Source organism: Silene latifolia, chromosome 11 (genome assembly GCF_048544455.1).
Source record: "Silene latifolia isolate original U9 population chromosome 11, ASM4854445v1, whole genome shotgun sequence".
Taxonomy (NCBI): domain Eukaryota; kingdom Viridiplantae; phylum Streptophyta; class Magnoliopsida; order Caryophyllales; family Caryophyllaceae; genus Silene; species Silene latifolia.
In genome coordinates this window covers 193,088,286-193,113,369 of record NC_133536.1, presented here as the reverse complement: position 1 = coordinate 193,113,369, position 25,084 = coordinate 193,088,286, and the positions used below count along the sequence as shown (strand labels likewise).

Genomic DNA, 25,084 nt, shown 5'->3' with positions numbered 1-25,084 from the left:
GTTCATGTCATTACTTTGTGTCTTGACATGGCACGAAGTGTTCGAATGGGTTTTCAATTTTTCCATAATAAATTGGTGGCGACTCCACAAATGCAAGCTTATTCAACCTTTCACCGGTTTCAATGCCTCACCAATCGGGAACGGCCCATGACGTGCTTTGGCAAACCAAGGTTCCGTGGGAGAAATGTCGCCGCCTCGAAACCAACGCGCGGGTGCGCGCGGTGCGTGTGGCCCATGTCCACAGTACCCATCAGACAGAACATTGTTTCGTAACCAAAACTCACTTACTCGACAGAGTAAGCCTTACTCGATAGAGTACCCAACAGTACATAAAACCGTAGTATTACAATAAGCTTCTTATTAAACCCAAAGAAACAACAATTTAACAAGCAAAAATATACAATCAAATATAGGCACGTTAGTCAACTACTTTGATCACATTATAAGCCTTTGTCTATCCTATTGGTCATATCAGACGCGGAATAGCGACGTACATAGTACTCTGAACTTCACCCCCTTTCCTAGCCTGCTTCTTTGGTCATATGTTCCTTTTTTTTGTTGACTGCGTCCCTTTGTCGTATAACGTAAGGGGTCAAGAAATATGAGGCACGGTCTCATCTACGGTTGGTTGATCATCCTCCATATTAAGGTTAGAGAGTAACAATTGGACGTCCTCATTAGCCTTAATAAACAGCTTATCCACAACGACTCTTGCGTCAACTACATTATGACATTTTGAGATGAGATATTTCATAGCTGTCAACATTGAACGACGCCAATTGGTGACATTTTATGGCATTTTGTTGAATGTAACATTTTGTTGAATAAGCCAGTGACATAGACGATGTCTCGTTTCTGGATAAACCTGTCATAAGTTTACCATTATTAGCATTTAAACATTTGCTTTTCTGCATGAACATAAGTGGTGACATATACACTGTATGCTATAAATGTTACCGCCCTTACGAGTAAATGTAACCACAATAATAATGCTAGAACTTAAAGACAATATGGCACAATGTAATCATGTTAGTTTATGTTGATACACACTAAGATGATAACATTTATGAAGAATATGGTGACAAGAGAAAATATGACAAAATGTAACCATGTAGCTTATATTGATACACACTAAAATGGTAACATTTATGGAAGAATGTGGTGACATATGAAAATACGACACAATATAACCATGTTAGCTTATGTTGATACACACTAAGATGGTAACATTTATGGAAGAATGTGATGACATGTAAAAATATGACACAATGTAACCATGTTAACTTATGTTGATACACACTAAGATGATAACATTGATATAGTAACGTGGTGACATAAGACAATATGACACAATGTAACCAGGTTAGCTTATGTTCTACACACTAAGATGGCAACATTGTGACACATTCTCCTTTAAACAAATATGTGACCATGTTTAAGCAAATACGTTATTATGATGACAATTGAATAATCAGACTAAGATAGCTACATACGTATGATAAGGGGGTCAAATTCACCAATTATGTTAAAAAATTAATAATATTGATACCTTCCTCAAACATAAGTACATATTTTTGATAAGGTCATCGCATTTTCAGCAGTCACATATAAGTGTCCATGTTTAGTATATTATGTTTACATGTTAAAAATAATATATAACACCAAAAATCATTATATTATTTGTACATATCTTTGTTAAGTTGGTGACATTTTCAAAAATCACTTACATATCATTATGTTTGGTTTATTATGTTTATATGTCAAGAAAAATTCTAAGTGTTTGTTAAAATGGTAACACTGAACTCTAAAATGGTTACACTGAAAGTTAAAATGGTAACATATGTGAAAGATTAGTACCTATGACAAGATAAACCAAATTTCAAGCTTTGGTTAAAAGGGTAACACTGAACACTAAAATAGTCACACTATACACTACAATGGTAACATATATGAAAGATCAGTACCTATGACAGGAGCAACCAAATTTTAAGCTTTGGTACCTCCCATAATCCTTCCGCATTTATTTGCGTCCTGACACAGGCTTTGCACTCACAACGAGTAATTGAAACATTCCTCAAATTGCTGGTGAACACTTCAACGTCACCATTTAAACCACCTTTACTCTTGTTCCCGTGTATTCCTTCGCAAGAGCATCTAAAGTATCGCTCAATGAACGGTCTATCTTTCTTGCTAGTCCTACGAGATGTAGATTTCTTGACACTGAATCCAATGTGTTGCGAATGTTTCTTATAGAGAGCGTAAAAATATGCTCCCATTTCGTAGCTTTGATTCCAAGAAGAGATCCAGAAAGGTCAGTACCTGTGACAAAAGCATCCGAATTAGCCACATCGTTTTAGAATAATAACAATGTATTATAAATTCTAAACTCAATTGACAGAAAAACCTACTTGGTATCCGATATGCATTAAGATGGTTACATCTGAATCTGTGTTCTTGTTGTTATTAAAATTTCGAAAGTCATATTCATTAACTGACAAAGGGATGAAAATATGTTTTAGTAAGATACACGATTTATCATCCACAACAAAAATTAACATCTTAGAGTTTTGACAATAACACGAATTAATGTTAGTATTACCTAGAACACAAAAAATCTTATCCTAAAATGCACTATAATCCCCTAAAATATCATCAACAAACACAACATAACAAAGAAAAATTGCGGATACATAAAGAGGAAAAAAACAAACCTTTATTTATCATCATCGTCACAAATTCATCGTCAGTAACGTCAGGCACTACACTATCATCGTTATCAACAGTAGCAATATGATCTTCTAAAAGCGTCTCTAAAACAAGCAAACATCTCCCTCTGACATTTTTTTTAGTGAATAATATTTGTGCAAATAATGTTGTTATTTTTTATGAAGATTTACATGAATTTTGAAAGAAGATTTACATGAAGAATTATGGAAGAAGATGAAGATGAAGATTTGGTAGGATTGTTATTTTTGAAAGAAAAGTGATGATATGAGTCTTACTGACGTCAAAAAAAAAGTGATGGGTTGGGGTTAGTGTGGGATAGTTTGTTAATAAAATAATGTTGGTAGCACAAAAATCAAGAACTGCTAACAATAAAAATTCAGCCCACTAGCAACCCACCCGCCCGTTTCCTTATAATATGAAACTATTTGATCCGTCTCTCTTGCGACGGATATAGGCTGTCTTCAATGAGAATTTGTGCAAAAGAAATCAGGTTAAACAAATAAACACACCTTTTTCAAGTTAAATAAAATCTTAATTTAGAATCAGTACTGGATGTAACAATTTACAGCCGCTGATATAGGCTACTTTTACAATAAAATCTTAATTTAGAACACAATATCCGTATCGGCCAAAAAAATCAGCATGATCAATACTTTAACCAGCACAATTACCCAGATGACTCATGTTAAAACCTAAGCCATTTCTTTTCTCTGTCCTTACTCGTAAGAGCATTTGATGCAGAGGCGTGCCTGGCCTCTATCTCTGCTAGAGCTTTCCGAGTCTCACTCAGTTTCCTCATGGCTGCCTCATAAACTGCTTTCTCCTTCCTGTTCCGATTAACCATCTCTTCCAATTTCTCTACTCGAACCCTCAACTCCTTTGCCTCTTCTTCATAGGCAATCAGTGACCTCCTATCTTCCTTTTTGTTCTCTTTACTCTTAAGTTTCTTTGAAGAATCATTACTATTATTATTATTATTACTATTATTATTAAACATCTGTGAATGAGTTGCCAGGTGACTGTTGATAAGGCTGAACACATCTGGCCTCTTCTCTTCCTCCTGTTTTGCGGCCCGAGCTGCTTCAGCAAATTTCTTATCTCGTTTCCTCTTACCGCCTCTACTACGTTTCTTCTTATCTTGACTCCCTTCCTTTTTGCAAGACCTGAGGGCGTGATCAAGAGACTGCTTTGGTGGGAGGACTTTCACAGGTATGGGGTCCACCATCCCCTGACCGGAAGAGCCAAGGCCCATTCCTTCACGGTAACCCATATTAGCCATCATCTTAGAAGCTACCCCTCTGGTGTGATTCTCCCACGTGGCAAATATACTTGTGTCTGTCTGGACCCCCCTCTGCAAAGCCGTGGTCTCCACAAACCCCAACCCTTGAGGTAGGCGGTCTTCTTCTGAATCACTGGAACTCGAGCCATCATGACTCAAATAATCACTTTCGTCGTCGTCATCACTTGAGTTAGCACGCTGTGACAACGCGATTGCCTCATTCCCAACCATCTCCGAGCTTCCATCATCACGGAATACAATAACACCTCGATTGTTTTCGTTGTCCCAAGATTTGAGTTCAGCGTTTCTCCAAATTTCAGGTCTAGTCTTAGAAACTGCCAGTATGGTAGCTCCTACATGTGACTGCCCCCAATTTGGTGAAACATACTTCTTTAGGGAAGATAAAGGCAGCTGAGTTCCTGAAGTTAACAAAAAAAATGATACCGTCAGGCAATAGCAACATATCACATAAGAGGGCAACGGAAAAGATATAAAAACGGCATGACATTAACATAAACAGATGGACAAAGAAATCTTAGATCATGAAAATCACATAATCCAATATATGTGCCAGGTTTTGTAAGCATGTTATCATACCACCAAAAAGATCAGAGAAACTAATAAAACCATAGTTACCATACTAATCCACACAGCTCTGAGACTGAGAACCACTAAAGCTGTAGAGAGAGAGAGAGAGAGAGAGTAATAGTACTCTGTATATTGTTTCGCAAAATTAGTTTCTTACGATGACTTTCAACTGCCTAATTCAAGAGGGCAACTTTGTAAGAAGGTAATCCATAAGTCGATGACAACTCGCTGTCCAGGCAGTTTAACAAACAACTCCCATAATGTGTAGGATACACTACTAAAAAATTCACTTAAAGGTTGAAACTGAAAACACTATATCCTTTAGATATATACAGCAGTCTCCAGATATAATGGTTCTGCAAAGCAGAATTACGTGCAAACATACCATGTGATAACCGGCAGTTAGCACCAAATCGACATCTTTGTTGAAGGAAGAATTTGCACATCTGCACTTAGGGGTTCTATCATCAGTACATGAAGATGACAAACACAAGACAACTAATTTTTACTCCTCACGCGGCTCAATGAAGCAAGGAGTTTCGAAAAACTAGTGCAATAACAAGAGGACAACAGTATTTGCTTATCGGTAATAATTACACACTGCATCTTTGCATATCCTTTTTACAAATAATGCATGGCAAAAGCGAAGAGCTTCCTTTTACCAAATTTCATGTCAAAAGCTTCGAGCTTCTGTTTAAACTTCCTTTAGCGTTCAGCAATAAACACACTTTGACAGAAACAGAAAGTACAGAACATGCATGAGAATTTGCAAAAGAGAGAGAGCAAAGTCCGCCTATATGCCTATGGTCTTTATTTTTCGTTTTCTTTTGATTTCCTCGCTGAACTCATCCTGTTTACCTAAAATGAACAATAGCACTATTACTAAGCAACACCGGTCATGATTATTGTATGATTTGAGAGAAGACACACATTACCAAATACCAATCATGTTGATTGTCGTAGTTAACACCTCAACATTATTAATTGAGCTATAACTTACAAGTGACAAGCCCGTAAAACACAAGACTCTGGGAATTGACATAATACAGAGCTTCTAGCAATGGAAAGACTTGATCATGAACAAAGCCCAAACAAATAGAACCATGGGTGTTAGGCCTATGTTATCCAGCACTGAATCTCACCTCATGTATATTTGGCAGATACTTGGTCCTCATACCTAGATGTACTTGGAACACTCAAATTTAGCCAAACATAATATCAAATTATCAAAAATTATGAGTATGATACTCGGATCCACACCCGTGTTTGATATGATGTCAGGTCAGAGTCAGAATATAAGACTCTGGCAGAAATAGCACAGTTGGGGGCCTGGGTCTTTCAACCTAAAGGTGAGAACTCAAAGGTCTATGACCTATGTATTGGAGCACACTTTCCTTTGCACAGTTCGATTATAGGGATGAGGGAGATGGCCGACTCTTGGGAAACATATTACACTAAATGAACTCGGCCTGAGTTGGACAGCATCAGACAAGGCAGTCTGAATTAGGAAAATCTTTTTTTGTTCAGTTGAGGTAGAGGTTGCAGAAAAACAGTAAAAAGACTACGATCCCTGAATTTCTAAACGTTGCAATCAGACACACACACACACACACACACACACACGGTAAATAATTTACAAGGATTACCACACAAGTGACCGCCAAATTATAATTTATAAAGATTGCCACTTCAAGCAAAGAATGTATAAGCCACCATTCACCAAAAAAGATAGAAGGGGCCAAATATTTTATATTTTACATGAAAAAATAGGAGGGTAGTTACACTGCTCACCATTGTATTCTCTGACATTGGAGTGAGGAAAGAAACTGTTGCAGAACAAGAATCTTTTAATTCGACAATTTGACCATTATGCCAACGTCCATCAGTGTGGCGGAATCTGCATTTTGATCCAACACAGGATCTTGGCTCTTCCAAAGTTTCAGCTTCAACGTCAGTTGGATTTAGATGTTCTGCCAGTACATCTTCACTTAATGATTTGACATTATCCAGCTTCGTAAACCCCTGCATAGCATCAGCTTCACGCAACAAACGTGCACGCTTAAGGCCAAGAAGTCCTTCCTCTGCATCTTTGATGGAAGAAATAAGCTCTTCTTCAACCTGTATTCATATACATCATTTAAGTTCATGAAACAAAAAAAAAGCCAGGAAAATATCCATTTACTCTCTTTCTCCTTCATTGATTTCTATAAATTTAGTTAACTTCAAAGACACCATTTCATATTGATGCATCAAGTAAGCGGACACCGAATCATATCAGGAGTAAGGCTTTGTTGTTGTGAGACAACCAGGGGGCAGCATCACATATAAACATTGAGGGTGTGTTTGGATTGAGAGATTTGGAGGGAAAAGAAAAGAAGGGAGAGTAGATGATTTAAAATCCCTTGTTTGGTTAGCAAACGAGGGTGGAGGGAAATGGAGAGGGAGAGATTTGGAGGGATCCATTTTCCCTCCGCCAAGGCAAATCAAAATCTCTCCACAATAGACAAGATTTGGAGGGAAATTGTATCCAAACACGCACACTCCATTCCCCCTCCCCTCCCTTTCCCTTCCCTCCTACCCCCTCCCCTCCCTTTCCCTCCACTTTTACTATCCAAACACACCCTGAAGATACAACCATCAATACAAGCATTGCTCGATGTAGATAACATAAGTGCATAAATGAACACCACAGATAACATAAGTGCATAAATGAGCATTGCTCGAGAGAGAGGAAAAAAAAAAAAGAGAGAGAAGAAAATACAGAGAGAAGTTCGGCGTTATCGGGGTCGAAGATTAAAGCGTGTTTGATAGCAGAAACAGAATCCTTGTGTTCTTGTAATTGAACTTCTAACTGTTCCTCTAGAACCCTCTCCTCTTCCTCCGCCATTCACGCACTTTTCCACTTCCAATCGTTGACGGAGGAACCAGCCCAAATCTGTCTTCCTGTGGCCTTGTCGCCTGTAAGGGCTTTAAAAAAACAACAAAACTTTTTCAACTGCACAATTCTTTTTTTCTCCCATATACACGTTTTTATTCTCACTAGTATAGATCCACGCAATGCATACACCGGAATATAAAGGTTTTTATTTTATCAGGGTATTATTTATATTTTTAAATTTATACCTCATTATTATTTAGTGAATTTTGTAAATAACCCCCATTTATATTCTAATTTTTACAAATAACCCCCACTTATGTCCGTTTTTACAAATTACCACCTTAAATATCACTTAATCCCAAAAATTACCACCAAATGTTGATTACGCTAACGACTTTTATAAAACCCGATCTATATACGACATTCCGTCTTAAACTTTTACAATATACCTAAACTACCCTTACCTTATCTATTAACTCCCTCTCCCCCAAACTAACAGCAACATTCATTTACTCCAAAAAGTAAATCGACAAAATCCCCAAATGAAAATATAAACCCTAATTGAATTAGTTGTGCTACAAAGGAAGCTCTCGGCCAAAGAGAAGCAAATTATCCATCCTTTGTTCTTATAGAGGATGAACTTACGGAAGATAAAGTAATTATACGATTACGATATCATGTCAAAGAGCACAATTATTTCCATAGTGTAAAAATGTCCGCATTCAAAAATGTACTAAAGAAAACTTAAGGATACATTTCAAGCTTTCCTCTGTCGTATCTGCTGCTTCAAATGCAGTTCGGAGTAGGCTATGCTCCTCTTCAATCTAAAATTAGCAACATTCAATCAAAGAGGGTTTTTAACAAATAGGTGTAGAAACAGTCATAACTATGCTGAACATACACCAAATTACTACATAAAAGTGCTAAAATTAAACTGACGATTTTGCTATTACAAATCTTCAATATTAAAATCTCTTTAGCTCATGGATCAAATCCCTCCTTCGCAATTGCTGATTTGGGGCCGTAGAGTTCTTCTCAAATGTTGATTTGTTTGATTTAATAGTTGTTTTGGTTGATTCAAGAGTTGTTGTGAAGATGAAATTCAATTAGGGTTTATATTTGCATTTGGGGATTTTGTCGATTTAATTTTTGGAGTAAATGAATGTTGCTGTTAGTTTGGGGGAGAGGGAGTTAATAGATAAGGTAAGGGTAGTTTAGGTATATTGTAAAAGTTTAAGACGAAATGTCGTATATAGATCGGGTTTTATAAAAGTCGTTAGCGTAATCTTCATTTGGTGGTAATTTTTGGGATTAAGTGATATTTAAGGTGGTAATTTGTAAAAACGGACATAAGTGGGGGTTATTTGTAAAAATTAGAACATAAATGGGGGTTATTTACAAAATTCACTATTATTTAATACTAGTATTAGTGCTCAGTTATAACACCCGAATAATTTGGTAACGAGTAATAATATAATAATTAGTAAATGAATGGATAGTTAAATGGTCTAAGCTACGATTATAGATAATAATGAGATAATTTATATTAGATGAAATCGACTTCTTAATAAAAGAGACGTAAGTAAGTTTTTTACTCGAATCGATAAGCAACCCGTATTGTATTAACTGGACCCGTAAGAATAACTTATTTAGAAGAAAAAAAAAGGATGAGTCGCACAACGTGTCTTTTGCCTGGACTCTTTTGTCGATTGAACAAACACAACTCATTCTTATCAACACAAAACCCTAAGATTAGAAAGAGAAAAGGGTACCAAAGTTGGCTAGTGTGAGTGGTAAGGGCTCTCATCTTTTAAACAAGTGGTCATGGGTTCGATTTCTAACTCTTGCGAATGATTGCCTTCAGTACCCGGAAGGAGATTGCCCCAGCTGTCGGTAAGGTTTACTCCTGGTCAACACAAAAAAAAAAAAAAAAAAAAAAAAAAAAAAAAAGAAGAGAGAAAAGGGAGAAAAAGAAGAGGAAATCAGCCCTAATTGATCGTTTCTTGTCAATTTGCTCTCAATTCTTCTCTAAAACTGTAAATTAATCATACTTTATTACTTATTTATGTTAATTGTAGTTAGTTAGGGTAGTATTTGTCAACAAAAGCATGAAATTGTGTTGATTTTGATCATTGTTGTGATTCTTATGAACTTTACAATCGGATGACTTCTGTGACGATTTTGTTAATGATGTTAAATAATCCATAACAAATATGAATTAGCGTTATATTTTCTAGTCTATGATTGTTAAATTTGATTAGTGATTGATTAGGACGAAATTTGGTTAATTTAATGAACTAAAGCATGCTTGATGGCTACACTTTTTAGTCATGACACTAGACTCTTGTTATATTTTACGCTTCCACAGGTTTTAAAATGGATAATGTAATTTCGAGTTTCTAAGTACGAAAATATGCAATTATCGTCTTAAATTATTTTGGTTAATTTTAGTTATAATTTTACCTTTAGTGTAAAAAATTTTGAGCGGTAATCACTAGCATGATTCATCTCGTGCTCGTAACACTCCCGATTTGTCCGTTAATTGTTAATCATTAAACAGGAAATTAAAGAAAAATGGCGGATAAATTGGGGGTGTTACACTGGCTCCGCCCGGGTTATCTTTATTTATCATTAAAATTTATTTTCAATTAAATAAAACTACTTTAAAGTTGCATGGCTCATAAATTTATGATTAATATATTTTTCTATGACATATCTTAAAATTACGATGAAATAAATTAGGAAACAAATCCACTACTGTAACACCCAGATATTTTGGGACCAGCAAAGGAATCCTGGGATGCGTGATAAGACCTTATGCTAGACGAAAGGCCACTCAGGAGTGAATGACAATAAAAGGGACTGAGTATAACCTATACTAGACTTAGTGGAGTTGTTATAATGTTCGCCTATAGAAGGGTCGTCTTAAAACTGTCATAACTAGAGATCTAGACATGTTATTGATGTGATTCCAATTTTAGGTGATAGCTTGTTCTCTTATGATTCCAACGGTAGGTCACATGCCCAAAATGACCAAGATACGAGTGAGATATGACTGTTTTACGAAAACTGGTCATTGCTGAGAACTGCGTTGTACTCGACGAGTGGATTGAACACTCGGCCGAGCGAAGGTCACTTGATCGAGTGGACTTGGCACTTGACCGAGTGTACTCTGGGCAGACGGGTTTTAAACCCGCAAACCTCCCTTCTCCTATTTCATTTATATCTTCTTCCTTATATCTCCAAACCTTCTCCCTTCTCTCTAAAACTCTCACAAACACCATGTCAGGGGATTCAAGCTTGGATTAGAGGATTGCTCACCTTCTCCTTCATCCTTTCACCTTATAAGTTGCGATCTACCATTTTTCTAGTCTTATGAACCCTAACTTTTGGGAATTTTTAATTGGGTTGATTAATTAGTAATTATTGTTAATATATGGGTAATTATTGGGTAATAATAAAGGGTTTTGTGTTGTATTACAGTATAGGGTGATTTGTGATAGTTATTATGTGATTTATGTAGGATGAACGGTTTTATGAGATGGATACTTGGTGATTTCGACTAGCTTATGGATTATGCTAAAAGGTAGGTTAATCATACCCGGTTTCAATAATGTGTGTGTATATTTATATGTCTTTTGCATCATTTGAATATTATGAGTCGGATTTGTATCATGTGGCAATGTTTGAGGACCTTGGTGAGTCTCTTATGTTGTTGGATTTGTATTATATCATGTGCTTTGATTGGCCTTCATGGTGTATGAGAAAAAGGCAAATTGGTAAGAGTTATGCATATTCATTATGAAGTGGGCATATTGGCAAATTGTGGTGCATTTAGTGATATATGTGATGGTTGGTAATTGTTGGTGGCGATTCTTGTTGTTGAGGAGACGTAAGACGGTTGGGAGATCGTCTTACACTTGAGTGGTTTCTTAGAGCTTCCCACTCCGAGAGGGATGTGCACATTAATGGCTTGAGTTCGGAGGGACTCGTGTAGGTGAGACACGACGTCTGGCAGGGGATCCGGCTGGCTTCCGGATCCAGTATGTCTCGGCGTGTCCCGGTACCTTTGTGGTGAGGTGTGGTGTCGTGGGCGTGTTCCTAACTGATGTGACCATAATTAGCACATATTTAGTCCCCAAATTAGCCTTGTTCCCATGCTTTTTAGTGCATATTTGGGTCATTTATTGTCTTTAGTTCTTTGTTTTGCATATTCTTTGAGGTTTTGTGTCCTTGGTAGGAAAGGAGTACAAATCTTGCATTTTCATGGCAAAATGAGGCTAAATTGATTAAATTCAATGACCAAGCATCAAGGAGAGACTAGATTAGAAGGCCTTTGTACATATTATAGTAGTTGGGCAATGATGAGAAAAGATCCTTGAATCCCCAAGGAAATCCCCAAGGATTTTATGAAGAAAAGAAGAAAAAAGCACGCTGCATGACAATCCGTGCGGATTGCCAAGAAGACGCCCGTCCTCCACCTTCACAATCCGTGCGTCTTCTACCAAAGACGCCCGAGCAGCAGCCACCAGAAGACGCCCGTCTTCTCCCAAAGACGCCCGGACAGAGACACAGGAATCCGGCCGTCCCGAGCCTAAGACGCACGGATTCCAGTACAGCGCAAATTCGTTTCTTCAAGCTTCAAGAAAGATGCCCATCCTTCAGAAAATACCGGCGTTTCCTTAAGTAGGGACTTAATCGTCATTTAAGCCCTTAGTTAACCCTAATGCATCCACCTAATTTCCACTATAAATACCCCATTAGTCTAATTAGAAGAGCATGTTCTTCTTATCAATCCTTAGTAGTTAATATCAATCAAATCTCTCTTTAGTTTTGTAATCAACAATTAATCAAGTTTTAATACAAGTTTCATTTCCTTAATCTCTCTTTTGTTCATCCTTTATTTTGGGTAATTGAAGATTATTTGGGTTATTATTGGGAGATTGACAACCTCTCAATCAAGCATCAAGTACTTCTTTTATTCTTGCTTTATTATTGGAATCATTAGTAGGTATAATTCTCTTAATCCCTTTTTAATTATTGTTAATTACTTTCATTTATTCATCATGTTTCACCTTGTTAGTATGATTGACAACCTTGCTAGCATGTTCAACACGATAATGAGTGAGTAGTCACCTAGCTAGGGTTAATGGGTAATTAGGGGAAACCAACATGGGGAATGATTCATGCTTAAATTAATATGCTTTCATAGTTTATTTGCTTGCTTGTTTTGATCTCAACTCATGCACATATTATGTTTGATGAAATGCGAGCCTATGAATCCTTGCATTTTTTACCCATCACCTATCTTTTCAATGAGACTTGTAAGACATAAACCAACTCGAGTCTCATTAGACCATGCGTGTTGTTGAGTAGGGAAGACTAAGTCGACTTGTAGGTGTTGTACAATCTAATCGATTTGGCTCCGAGACCCAAACTTTCCTAGGATTGTAAGACGTACATAACCCAACTCAATCCATCACAACAATAACTGCTTGCTTATAATTTGAGAACATGTTTGTATGATCAATTCCCATGAATCCCCTATGACCCCATGACACCCTAGTGCTTTTTATCAATTGTTTACAACCCTTTTAGTTCATCTTGCTTGTTTATTTTCATTGCTATTTAGTTTAGTGACCTTCTACATCAACCCAAATTGTGACACCCCTAAGACACCACTAGTCTCACTAGAAATCTCATCTCAATTCCCGTCCCTTGGGATCCGACCTTTACTTGCCTCTTTACTAATTGTAGAGTTGTTTGTGAAGCTATAAATTGTGTTTTGGTCTAGGTGCTCCTAACGACAAGTTACCGAAAAGATTTAGTCCGACCAAAAATGGCGCCGTTGCCGGGGACGGTGTTAACTTGATTTAGATTTTCTTATATTGTTATTAGTTGTGTCTTTCTTTGCCTTGGAGAAGTAAAACTCCTCAAGGTTTGTTCTAATTGTTTTCGAGTTGTTTGATATTTTGCATGTCTAGAAGGTCACAAGGTGACTTGTTACCTTTTGATCGTGAAATTGAAAGAACTTTGACAACCAATAGAAGACTTGCTAGGAGAAATTTGAGAGGTATTAGTGAGGTTGTGGATATTCAACCAACTATTGAGTTCATCAACCCTTTTGCAAGAGAAGGTGAGGAGAACCCAACACAAAATACAACACAAAATCAACCCACAATGCCTAAGTTTTCATCACATTCCGTACCCACCGAGGAGAACCTACCCAATGGTACTCCCACACCACAACATTTGACCGGAAATTTTATTGCTAAATCCGCATTTATCCAATTAGTCGAAAGAAGCCAATTTGGGAGGATGCCTAGAGAAGACCCTCATTCTCATATGGAGACCTTTTGTGACTATTGTGATGCGATTTCTCAAACCGGTGTAACTCAAGACCAAATTCGATGAGTCTTATTTCCTTTTCTCTAATTAGCACCGCGAAACAATGGTTGAAGGGCCTTGATAAGGCTACTCTCGGAATTGATTCTTGGAAGAAGTTGGCTCTAGCTTTCTACAAAAAATTGTACCCACCGGAAAAGACTAACATGCTAAGAGCTCAAATTACGGGTTTTAAGCAAAGGGATGAAGAATCTTTGTATGAAGCTTGGGAGCGGTTCAAAGGAATTTGTCGCTCATGTCCTCACCATGGACTTAGCGAGTGGTTCTTGGTACAACAATTTTGGAACGGTCTATATGAAGATTCAAGGAACATTCTCAACATGGGATCAAATGGAATGTTCACCGAAGTTGATGACAATCAAACTTGGAACAAAATTGAGGAAATGGCGGTCCATAACTCACAATATAGTAGACCTCGCAAGGCTACTAGAGGTGGAAATCATGAAGTGAACTCCATTACTCAATTGGCTCAACTTAGTGCTCACATTGATACAATCAATTTGAAGTTTGAAAAAGCTATGGCTATATTTGAAGAAGCCTCAAAATCACCAAAGCATCATGTTAATGCCATGACGGCATCTTCATCAATCCCAAGTGGGATATGTGAGAATTGTGGAACTTTGGGACATGATCAAAGTGAATGTAGGGGAACAAATGAACAAGTGAATGCTTTCCAAGCATATAAGAGTGGTACCCCTTATTCCAACTATTACAATGAAAACACCAAATTCCATCCAAATCTCTCATACAAAAGCCAAAATGTTCAAAACCCTCAAACAACATACACCCCACCTCCCATGAGAAACCAAAATCAAAGACTCTTTTACAACCAAAACCAAGGTTACCAAAATCAAAATCCATACAATCAACAAAATGACCAAGGTTTTGATGTTCAAAAAGCGGTCCTCGAAATGCAAAAGAATCAACAAGAATTTTTCACTCAAATGCAAAAAGATAGTCAAGCAAAGGAGACCACCATCAACAACATTCTAGCTCACACCAAAATGTTGGAAACCCAATTGACTGAACTAGCATCTTCAAGCTCACAAAGACAAAAGGGGCAATTACCACCTCAAAGTAATCCCCCAAGACATGAAACGGTTAGTGCCATTCACTTGAGAAGTGGTACAAGGTATGAAGCACCGAAGAAGCAAGTTGAGGATGAGGTTGTGGAAGCTAATGATAAGGAAGAAATTGTGCAAAACTCCAAAGATGGAGAATCATCAAAAGAAGAAATTTCAAGAAAAATGAAGATAAGGTCAAGGAGAAGGAGCCCATTGTGATTAGACTTCCTTTTCCAAGTCGTCAAGCCAAGCCCAAATTCGATGACCAACTTGGAAAATTTATGGAAATAGTGAAGAATTTGGAAGTCTCAATTCCTTTCACGGAATCAATCAATCACGTGCCGGCATATGCGAAATATATGAAAGACATCCTCACAAAGAAGAAGTCGATCCAGAAGCTTGAGACTATCGCCTTCACTAAGGTGAGTAGTGCAATACTTCAAGGGAGTTCACCTCCAAAACTAAAGGATCCGGGAAGCTTCTCAATACCGTGTACCATTGGCGACACCACGATCAACAAAGCCTTATGTGATCTAGGGGCTAGTGTGAGTGTTATGCCGTACTCGGTGAGTAAAAGGTTGGGGATGGGAGAGCTTAAATGCACCAATATCACACTCTAAATGGCCGATAGATCGACGAAGACACCATTAGGGATATGGGAGATGTTCCCGTACGAATTGGGAAAATTTTCATCCCGGTGGACTTTTGCATTGTTGACATGGAAGAAGACTCCAACATTCCAATCATCCTAGAAAGACCTTTCTTACACACCGCGGGTGCGGTGATTGATGTAAAACATGGAGAGCTCACTCTAGAAGTGGGAGATGAGAGTATAACTTTTAATCTTGACAAGACTATGAGAGCTCCCCGTTTGCATGAACCATGTTTTATGATCGATCATTATAGCCGGAAGGATGATAGGAAGAAGTCGGAACTCCAATGGAAGAAGAAAATTGAAGATGTTCCATTTAAAGAGCAAGTGAATTGTAACAAAGAGAGCTTGCAAAGCTCACCAAAGTCAAGCAAAGAAGAAGAAGATGGCCTCATTGGCCAAGAAAAGAAAATGGGAGAGTTGTCTCCATCAAATCAAGAGATTTTTAATGATCAACTTAATGAAGTTTGTGGTCTTTGGGACGACGAATTTGAAGGTATTTTCAATCCCTACATTGGTAATGCCATCGATCAAGACCGACAACAAGGGCAAAGGTCTATTGAAGACCTTTATCATGACAATGAACAAGCTTTTGATTACTTTTTCAAGGTGTTAAGCAACATCAACAACACCTTGGACATGCCCCCTTGACATCTCATCAAGAATGAGAGTTTGGTGGAGTCCTCCCTAAACCACCATTTGTAAATATTTCTAACTCCCTAACTCACATTTCAATTCTTGTATTGCACTTTTTGTCATTTATGGATTTTTAAGCTTTGATCAAGATATTTATCATTTTTGAGAGAAGTGAGGGAGGGACTAATAATTTCGATTGATGTGTAGTGCTTTAGCTTAGTGTGGGGATGGCAATTGCCTAGGCTATTCATGCCTTAGTAGTGCCCCCACAATGAAGAACACAAGATTTTGAAGAATGGAAAAATGACAAGGGATATGCAAAGTACACGGATGGAACTGAACCGGGTAAAAGGGGTAGAATCCGAGCGGTTTCAAGAGAATCCGCCCGTCTTCAGGCAATCCGGGCATATTGGTCAGAAGACGCCCGTCCTTCATAGGCTGAATTTTTGAAATTTTTGGACTGTTGGCAAATCCGGGCGTCCTGCAATAGAATCCGCCAGTCTTCAAAAAGACGCCCGTCCTAAAGGGAAGACGCCCGTCTTTTTGGCTGAGAAAAACAAGAAAAATCCCTGGAAAGGAATCCGCCCGTCTTCTCTGAAAGACGCCCGTCCCGCATTTTCAAATCCGCCCGTCTTTGCTAGAATCCGCCCGTCTTTAGGCGAGAATTCCTGAAGCCCATCCAGGCAGAATCCGGCCGGCCCGAAGGAAAGCCGCCCATCTTCCCCCTGCATTTCAAATTTTTCGGGTTCATTATAAACCCCCTCCCACATTCATTTCTTCATTCAAAACACTACCCATAAACCCCATAACTCCAAAACCCTCATCCTCTCCATCACAAAAACAAGATTCCTCAACAACATTCACCAAAATCAAATCAAAATATCCTTTTAACAACAAATCAATCACTCCTCTTTCAACAAAAATCAAAACCAAGCACAAAATCTTCAACCTTTGAGTCGATTTTTGAATTCATAAAGGCAAAGCTTTTCATCTTTAAATCGATTTGGGTACACTAGAAAATTGAAGATTTTCACTCTTTTCTTGGTTTATTCATCAATGACAAGGACAAAGGGAGCAACAAAAGCAAAGGCACCAAAGGCAAAGACACTCTCATCAAGACAAAAGAGTCTTCAAGCAAAGAAAGCATTGGCTATGGTGGTAGCTAGCCCAAACTTGGAAGTGCAACAACAACAACCTCCCATGGAAGCAACAACATCTACTACTCTGGAAATTGATCAACTTTCGAACTATCCGGAGGTAATTTTCATTTCCAATTCCCATAGGGACACTTTTGCCAAGTTTGCTAGAAAATCATTTCTATCCACCAAGTTTATTTGTGAAGGTGCCTTAGATAAGTTGGGTGTCCTTGAGAAAACTAGAGCCTTCTTTAAAGCCATGGGGTTGGAGAAATTGTTTGAATCAAAATAATTGACATACCCCTCCCTTACCTTAGAATTTTTGAGTTCTTTGAAAGTTAACAAGGTAGAGACTATGGAAAGCATCGAGTTTCGCCTAGCTAATGTTAGTAGGCGCATCTCCTTTGAGGAAATGGGTAAAGCTTTGGGTCTTAGTGATTCACCGAGTTATTTCAAGAATGTTGGCAAATATGACCCCGACCCTCTTTGGGAGGCGATTTCCGGAAGGAAATTTGAGAACTTTCATGCTAGTCGCGCTCTATTAGTCCACCATCCGGGCATTAGAGTGTGGCACAAGGTCATAGGGAACACCATCATTGCAAGAAAAGACACCAACCATTTCACCAAACTCGATTTTGTTCTTCTTGAGTCGGCCTTGAACATTGGAAAGGAATTCACCAAGCCTTTCAACTCTCTAAGGCTTTTGGTGGATAGATGGCTAAACATTGATTGTGGGAAGCAAGGCACTACCGTTATTGTGAATGGAGGTCTAGTCGCTATTTTAGCTAAATACTTTGATCCGAACTTCAACAAGGATAACAAGTATGAGGCGAAAAAGGGTGGTCATCTCATTGATATTGATACTATGATAAACAAATACAAGTGGGTCTCTCATAACCCTCTTGACACCAAGTATGGATGGCTCACAAGTGAGGCTAGATCTTTTACTTTGCCTTCGAAGATTTGTCGTTTAAGTGTCCACCGGACCAACTATCTCCTTCCCCTTTCAAAAGAGGCCGAATACATTATCCGACAACAAAAGGGTGAAATTGAAATGCCCTCCTCTTCCATTATCACACCACCCTATCCTTTCAAGTACCAAGAGTTCAAACCCGAAGGTGTTGAAGCAAGCAAAGATTATATGACTCTTCTTATGTAAGAGATGCACAAGCAAGCCTTCAAGGACCGGGAAGATGCTTACTTAGCCCAATATCCACCCCTCCTACACTTAGCTAGGCAAGGACTACTTGATCCTTCATGTCCTTTGCCTAGTTGGGCGGATAGAGAAGTCTTCTTTCTGAGTGCATCTAGGGGTGAGCTTCCGGGTGATAATGAGGTTGTCGGTGATGAAGAGGTTGATGATAACATTGATGAAGAAGCTAGTGAAGAAGGAGAAGAGGATGATGAGCAAGGTGAACAACAAAGTGAGGAGGGAAGTGGTGATGAGTCCACTTCTATTGAGGAAGATGATGATAGTGATGATATGATGGAAGATTAGCAAGCTTTGGAGGCTCCTACCCTCTTGAGGTTTGTCTATTTCTCTCTTTGTTTTATTTATTTATCTTGATCATTGTTGGAGTAGTCCTAGCACCATAGAGGACTAACACCTCGGCCCCATTGAGGTGTTCTCATTTTATTGTTCCCACCTTTTGAAAATCCAAAATGACAAATTTAGTTTCATGCATTGCATCGTGTGTGCATGAACTACACTCAACCTTAGGACATTAACAATAATGTCTAACTCGGTTTGGGGAAGTACATGTATACACAATGGGAGGTAATCTAAATTATCCTCTCCGTCATAAACAAAAAAAAAACATGCATCATGTAGTGTAGATTAGTGTAGCTTGCATTTAGTGTAGAAATCATGCATCATGCTTGCATAATTTCCCATCATTTTGGCCATTGAGGACAATGCTCATATTAGTGTGGGGATGGGGAATTCTAATCTAACTTTTATTCAAAAATCCAAAAAAAATTGAGAAATTTCGAAAAACCATAAAAATTTGAAAATTGAAAAACCAAAAACATGTTCATTTCCTTTGTAGTGTAGTCATGTATATATTGTGTTCTATCCTTGTTCACATTGATCGACTACGCCACATCCGAGACATGAGGATATTGAAGACCGCATGGTATGATCTTTCCAATCTCCTTTTTCCTCTTTATGTTAATGACTATGTGGCTTTATTTTGATTGATGCGGTATAACAATGTGAACTTAGGACTTGCATTTAGTTTATATGTCATATTAGTTGGTAGAATCACTTGCATTAGAATGTATATAATAGTTGCATCATGGCATATAGTTGCATTTAGATGAAATATTTTGAAAAGTGCCTAATTGGGAAGTTTGACAAGAGCAACTAAGCCATTACAAATACTTTTTCAACTTAAGACTTCGCCTACTAGAATGGATGTAAAACACCCTAGATTGTGTCATACTAGTGTCTTTCGACCCATGACCCAAAGCCTAGTCAAGGGTTTGCATGTGAGTCACCTATCCAACCCCGTGATGCGATGTGGACTTGGTTAACTTGTCTAGGTGACCTTGATTGACCTTGTGGTATGGCAACCCAAAAATACTTTCTATCAATAAGTTTGAAGTGCTCATTTCAAAGATTTTGTTATGTGGAAACGTTTTATTGCCAAGGAAACCTCAAATGTTATGAAATGTTGAAATATTGAGAATTTTAGTTGTTTTGATGGAGGCGTACCGCTTCGATGTGCTTTGGAGAGGGATCCATTGAATTGGGCCCCCACACGGTTGTGAATTCAACCGCCCAGAGACAGAGTGACTATCACCCCGAAAAGCTATTGTCTAGAGGTTAACCGGTTGCCTAATAAGCGATTGGCGAAAGCAAAGGACATTAGCACGGAAGGGACAAACCCCATCTCTAATTTTTGAAATGTGAAAGTTGAATGAGGTCAATTTTTGAATGCTAGTCATATCCACCCTTGTTTACAATGATTTGAGCATTTCATTCCCAAAAAGCCTTTTTGTCAAGCCACTTTGTCGAGCTTGGGACGATCCATGACCTTTACTTTTGTAGAGAACTCGAGACTTGTCATGTCATATGCTACTAGCATCAAGGGGATCATCATTCCACACCATCCGATCGCTCTTGATGAAAGCATTTGGAAAATGAGGACGAAAGTAGTTTAGTTTAACACCATTTGGAGGTGATTTAGTGCCATCCTCTTAGCCTTAGTGATTTGTTGAACTAGTATTTGTGACGGAATATATGCTCTTAAATTTGTTCTCTTTTTAGTTGACTCCGCTACTTGATGAGGAAGTGGCTATTCCTTTTGTAGATGCATCCATTATTTGATTTTGTGTGCTTAATGTTTGGATGTGTCGCCATTTTGGCAAGACCCACCTTGTCTTGCAAGAAGGCATCCTACCTCATGGTTGTCTTGTTGTGAGTTGAAGGGGCGGAGTGAGACCTGCTAATTGTCTCATATCGGCTATGTTATCAGGTTAGTTTAAATAATGGTCCTAGTCTTTGTCACCTCTTTACTCGGGACGAGCAAAGGTTCGGTTTGGGGATATTTGATGTGACCATAATTAGCGCATATGTAGTCCCCAAATTAGCCTTGTTCCCATGCTTTTTAGTGCATATTTGGGTCATTTATTATCTTTAGTTCTTTGTTTTGCATATTCTTTGAGGTTTTGTGTCCTTGGTAGGAAAGGAGTGCAAACCTTGCATTTTCATGGCAAAATGAGGCTAAATTGATTAAATTCAATGACCAAGCATCAAGGAGAGACAAGATTAGAAGGCCTTTGTACATATTATCGTAGTTGGGCAATGATGAGAAAAGATCCTTGCATCCCCAAGGAAATCCCAAGGATTTTATGAAGAAAAGAAGAAGAAAGCACGCTGCATGACAATCCGTGCGGATTGCCAAGAAGACGCCTGTCCTCCACCTTCACAATCCGTGCGTCTTCTACCAAAGACACCCGAGCAGCAGCCACCAGAAGACGCCCGTCTTCTCCCAAAGGCGCCCGGACAGAGACACAGGAATCCGGCCGTCCCGAGCCTAAGACGAACGGATTCCAGTACAGCGCAAATTCGTTTCTTCAAGCTTCAAGAAAGATGCCCATCCTTCAGAAAATACCGGCGTTTCCTTAAGTAGGGACTTAATCGTCATTTAAGCCCTTAGTTAACCCTAATGCATCCACCTAATTTCCACTATAAATACCCCATTAGTCTAATTAGAAGAGCATGTTCTTCTTATCAATCCTTAGAGTAGTTAATATCAATCAAATCTCTCTTTAGTTTTGTAATCAACAATTAATCAAGTTTTAATACAAGTTTCATTTCCTTAATCTCTCTTTTGTTCATCCTTTATTTTGGGTAATTGAAGATTATTTGGGTTATTATTGGGAGATTGACAACCTCTCAATCAAGCATCAAGTACTTCTTTTATTCTTGCTTTATTATTGGAATCATTAGTAGGTATAATTCTCTTAATCCCTTTTTAATTATTGTTAATTACTTTCATTTATTCATCATGTTTCACATTGTTAGTATGATTGACAACCTTACTAGCATGTTCAACACGATAATGAGTGAGTAGTCACCTAGCTAGGGTTAATGGGTAATTAGGGGAAACCAACATGGGGAATGATTCATGCTTAAATTAATATGCTTTCATGGTTTATTTGCTTGCTTGTTTTGATCTCAACTCATGCACATATTATGTTTGATGAAATGCGAGCCTATGAATCCTTGCATTTTTTACCCATCACCTATCTTTTCAATGAGACTTGTAAGACATAAACCAACTCGAGTCTCATTAGACCATGCGTGTTGTTGAGTAGGGAAGACTAAGTCGACTTGTAGGTGTTGTACAATCTAATCGATTCGGCTCAGGGACCCAAACTTTCCTAGGATTGTAAGACATAACCCAACTCAATCCATCACAACAATAACTGCTTGCTTATAATTTGAGAACATGTTTGTATGATCAATTCCCATGAATCCCCTATGACCCCATGACACCCTAGTGCTTTTTATCAATTGTTTACAACCCTTTTAGTTCATCTTGCTTGTTTATTTTCATTGCTATTTAGTTTAGTGACCTTCTACATCAACCCAAATTGTGACACCCCTAAGACACCACTAGTCTCAATAGAAATCTCATCTCAATTTCCGTCCCTTGGGATCCGACCTTTACTTGCCTCTTTACTAATTGTAGAGTTGTTTGTGAAGCTATAAATTGTGTTTTGGTCTAGGTGCTCCTAACGACAAGTTACCGAAAAGATTTAGTCCGACAACTAACGCCGGTGGTTATGGGTACGTCTGGGCGTATCCCCGTACCGGCATGGTGATTGTATAGTGGTATCTCATTCATATCATTGGCATGTTGCATATCTATTTATCATGTTGTGTCTTATATTAAATTATTGAAATTGACGTGCTGTGTGTCTGTGTAATTGTCACCTATTTCCGGGGTGGCCTGTGTCGATCCATATGATATTTACGATAATATGGGGAACAGATTGAGTACAGGTTGAGTTGGTGTCACGTGGGAGACGGGACGAACCTTGGATTTGGAGCCGAGTGTCAATTCATTAGAAGAGTATAGTAGTCATGAGTTGTATCATTTATTTCATTTATTCATTTATGGTTATGTAATCCACTAAATACTTTATTTATGTATCTTAATTGCAACTCCGATTTCACTGCCTCAGGAAACCGAGATGGTAACACCTCTTAATTACCTTTGGTCGGGTAAGAAGGGGGTGTTACAACTACTCTCGCTATTAATATTTTACTTAAATCGATTGGTTAGCTAATTTTTTATATATACTTTCTTTTGTTGTTAATATTGTTACTTTTATTACATTCGTTTTTACTAATGTTACTTTCACTACTCCCGCCGTAATTATTGTTTCTTCACTACTTCCGCATTAATATTGATAATTTCGATGCTCCCGTTGTTACTTCTATTACTTTCACTACTCGCGCTCGCATCTAATATTGTTACTTTGACTATTCAAATTAGTGATTATTATTAGGGCTGAGCAAAAAAATTCCGATCCGAATTTTTTTCCGAATCCGATCCGAAAAAAAAAATCCGAATATATGGATACCACTTAAATTGGATATCCGATCCGGTTTTTTCCGAATAAACTGGATCGGATGTGGATTGTGATTTTCTTAAAACCGGATATCCGAATCCGATCCGAATTTTAGAAAACTTTTTTTTTTAAAAAAACACGTAAATTCACTCCATTATATATAGTCCTATCCTTCCGTAAAAAACCCTAAATAAACAAAACTTTCATTTTCTGTGGCTGCCGCCATCTTCTATTATCTTTCTCTCTCTTAATTTCCAACCACCACAAAACTCGAAAAACAACGATCTCCTTCGACCTCCAACAACAACCAGTCATACTAGTCACACACCTCCTTCAAACTCATCAAACACCGACTCTCACCTTGTTGTCTGCCACCATCAACCTCCGCCGTCTGCCCTCTGCATCATTAAGCACCAGATCTATAATCCTTCATGGCTTCCGCCGTCTGACTCTCACATAGTTTACATATGTAATGGAAAATGCTATTGTAACCAATTTGTTGCTAACCCTAGTATATATTTCACAATAAGTCTATAATTTGTCATGGCTTCATCCTTTTTCTTCCCAACCTCAAGATCCTAGCCGTTTTGCTCGGCTTCTTGTTCAGAAATGGCAAGAAACATTTTCCATTTTTTTACATAATTTTACATCTTTTCACACATTTGTTCCCTTCTTAAAATCTCACGCCTCTTCATATAATATTTTAGAGATATATTACACATTCGTTCCCTTCTTAGAAGCTAGTACTAATTTTCAGTTATTAATATTGTATTTTAGATCTAGTGATTGATGTTGTAAGTATCATAGATCTGATGTTTAATGATATAATTGCAATTGGATACTCTAATCTGCAGTAAAAACTAGATCTCGTATTATAGATATATTACCATTCCTTCCTCCACCATCAACGATTCAACAACCAAAAAGAGAATGAACATTTTAATCTGAATTAAAAAAAACCGGATTGGAATTCGGATCTGAGAATCTGGATATCCGAATTTTCGGATTCCAGATTTTCGGATATCCAGATTATTCGGACTGGATGTGGATCACGAAAATTGATAATTTTAAATTCGGATATCCGATCCGGTTTAGAAATTCGGATCGGATATCCGGTTTTGCTCATCCCTAATTATTATCATACTAGTGTAGCTCTCGTGCTACATCACGGTATTTTTTAGATGTAATTGTTAGAGATGTTTGCACTAAAGTACTAAGTATAAGTTTCAATTCATTTTCAGTTTGTTGAGGGGTTATATTGATAACATTTCGTATTAGAAGAAATAAAATAGAAAGATCAACACTGGTGATACGAATAAATTAATGAATTTTACTTGAATTACTTTGTCAATTTTATTTTAGAAAATAAATGTTAATTATATCGTTATATTCATTAAAGGCATTAATCTCGTGAGATTTATATTAAATCAGATAAAATATGTATATGTAATAAACTTTGTTATTCATATTTGAACTTAATACATACAAAGATTGAGCAGAATTTAATAGTTAGTCATGAGCACTAAATTTTTTTATATCATATTTTCGAAACTTTTAGATTAAAAGCCCTTACAAAAACAATTAAAAATATTATATTTCTTCCGTCTCATTCGTTTGTTTAGCTTTGGTTAT

The 25,084-nt window shown here is 37.8% G+C and overlaps 1 protein-coding gene, 1 long non-coding RNA gene and 1 other non-coding gene across 3 annotated transcripts; all 3 read right to left on the bottom strand.

The window, feature by feature from the left end:
- Window positions 1-317: 317 nt before the first annotated feature.
- Window positions 318-2,137, bottom strand: LOC141615256 (uncharacterized). The gene is made up of 2 exons (XR_012529757.1): window positions 1,965-2,137; window positions 318-865 (listed from the first exon to the last, which is right to left on the bottom strand). It is a non-coding gene; the product is annotated as an uncharacterized LOC141615256 (long non-coding RNA).
- A 1,100-nt stretch (window positions 2,138-3,237) lies between these two features.
- Window positions 3,238-7,595, bottom strand: LOC141612220 (zinc finger CCCH domain-containing protein 22-like). Its single transcript, XM_074430952.1, has 4 exons — window positions 7,356-7,595; window positions 6,386-6,712; window positions 4,980-5,040; window positions 3,238-4,425 (listed from the first exon to the last, which is right to left on the bottom strand). Exons 1-4 carry the CDS (start codon window positions 7,479-7,481, stop codon window positions 3,413-3,415), a joined length of 1,527 nt encoding a protein of 508 aa, XP_074287053.1. The 5' UTR covers window positions 7,482-7,595; the 3' UTR covers window positions 3,238-3,412.
- Window positions 7,596-14,023: 6,428 nt separating this feature from the next.
- LOC141616500 (small nucleolar RNA R71) lies at window positions 14,024-14,130 on the bottom strand. The gene has a single exon (XR_012530846.1). It is a non-coding gene; the product is annotated as a small nucleolar RNA R71 (small nucleolar RNA).
- Between the last annotated feature and the right edge of the window lie 10,954 nt (window positions 14,131-25,084).

What these genes read in the sequence shown, in the direction of transcription:
- LOC141612220 (XM_074430952.1), bottom strand. Translation starts at nt 7,481, where the DNA reads ATGGCGGAGGAAGAGGAGAGGGTTCTAGAGGAACAGTTAGAAGTTCAA. An exon ending in CAATGTCAGAGAATACAATG is followed by an intron (nt 5,041 to 6,385) that starts GTGAGCAGTGTA and finishes CCCTAAGTGCAG; the next exon opens with ATGTGCAAATTCTTCCTTCA. An exon ending in TAACTGCCGGTTATCACATG is followed by an intron (nt 4,426 to 4,979) that starts GTATGTTTGCAC and finishes TGTTAACTTCAG; the next exon opens with GAACTCAGCTGCCTTTATCT.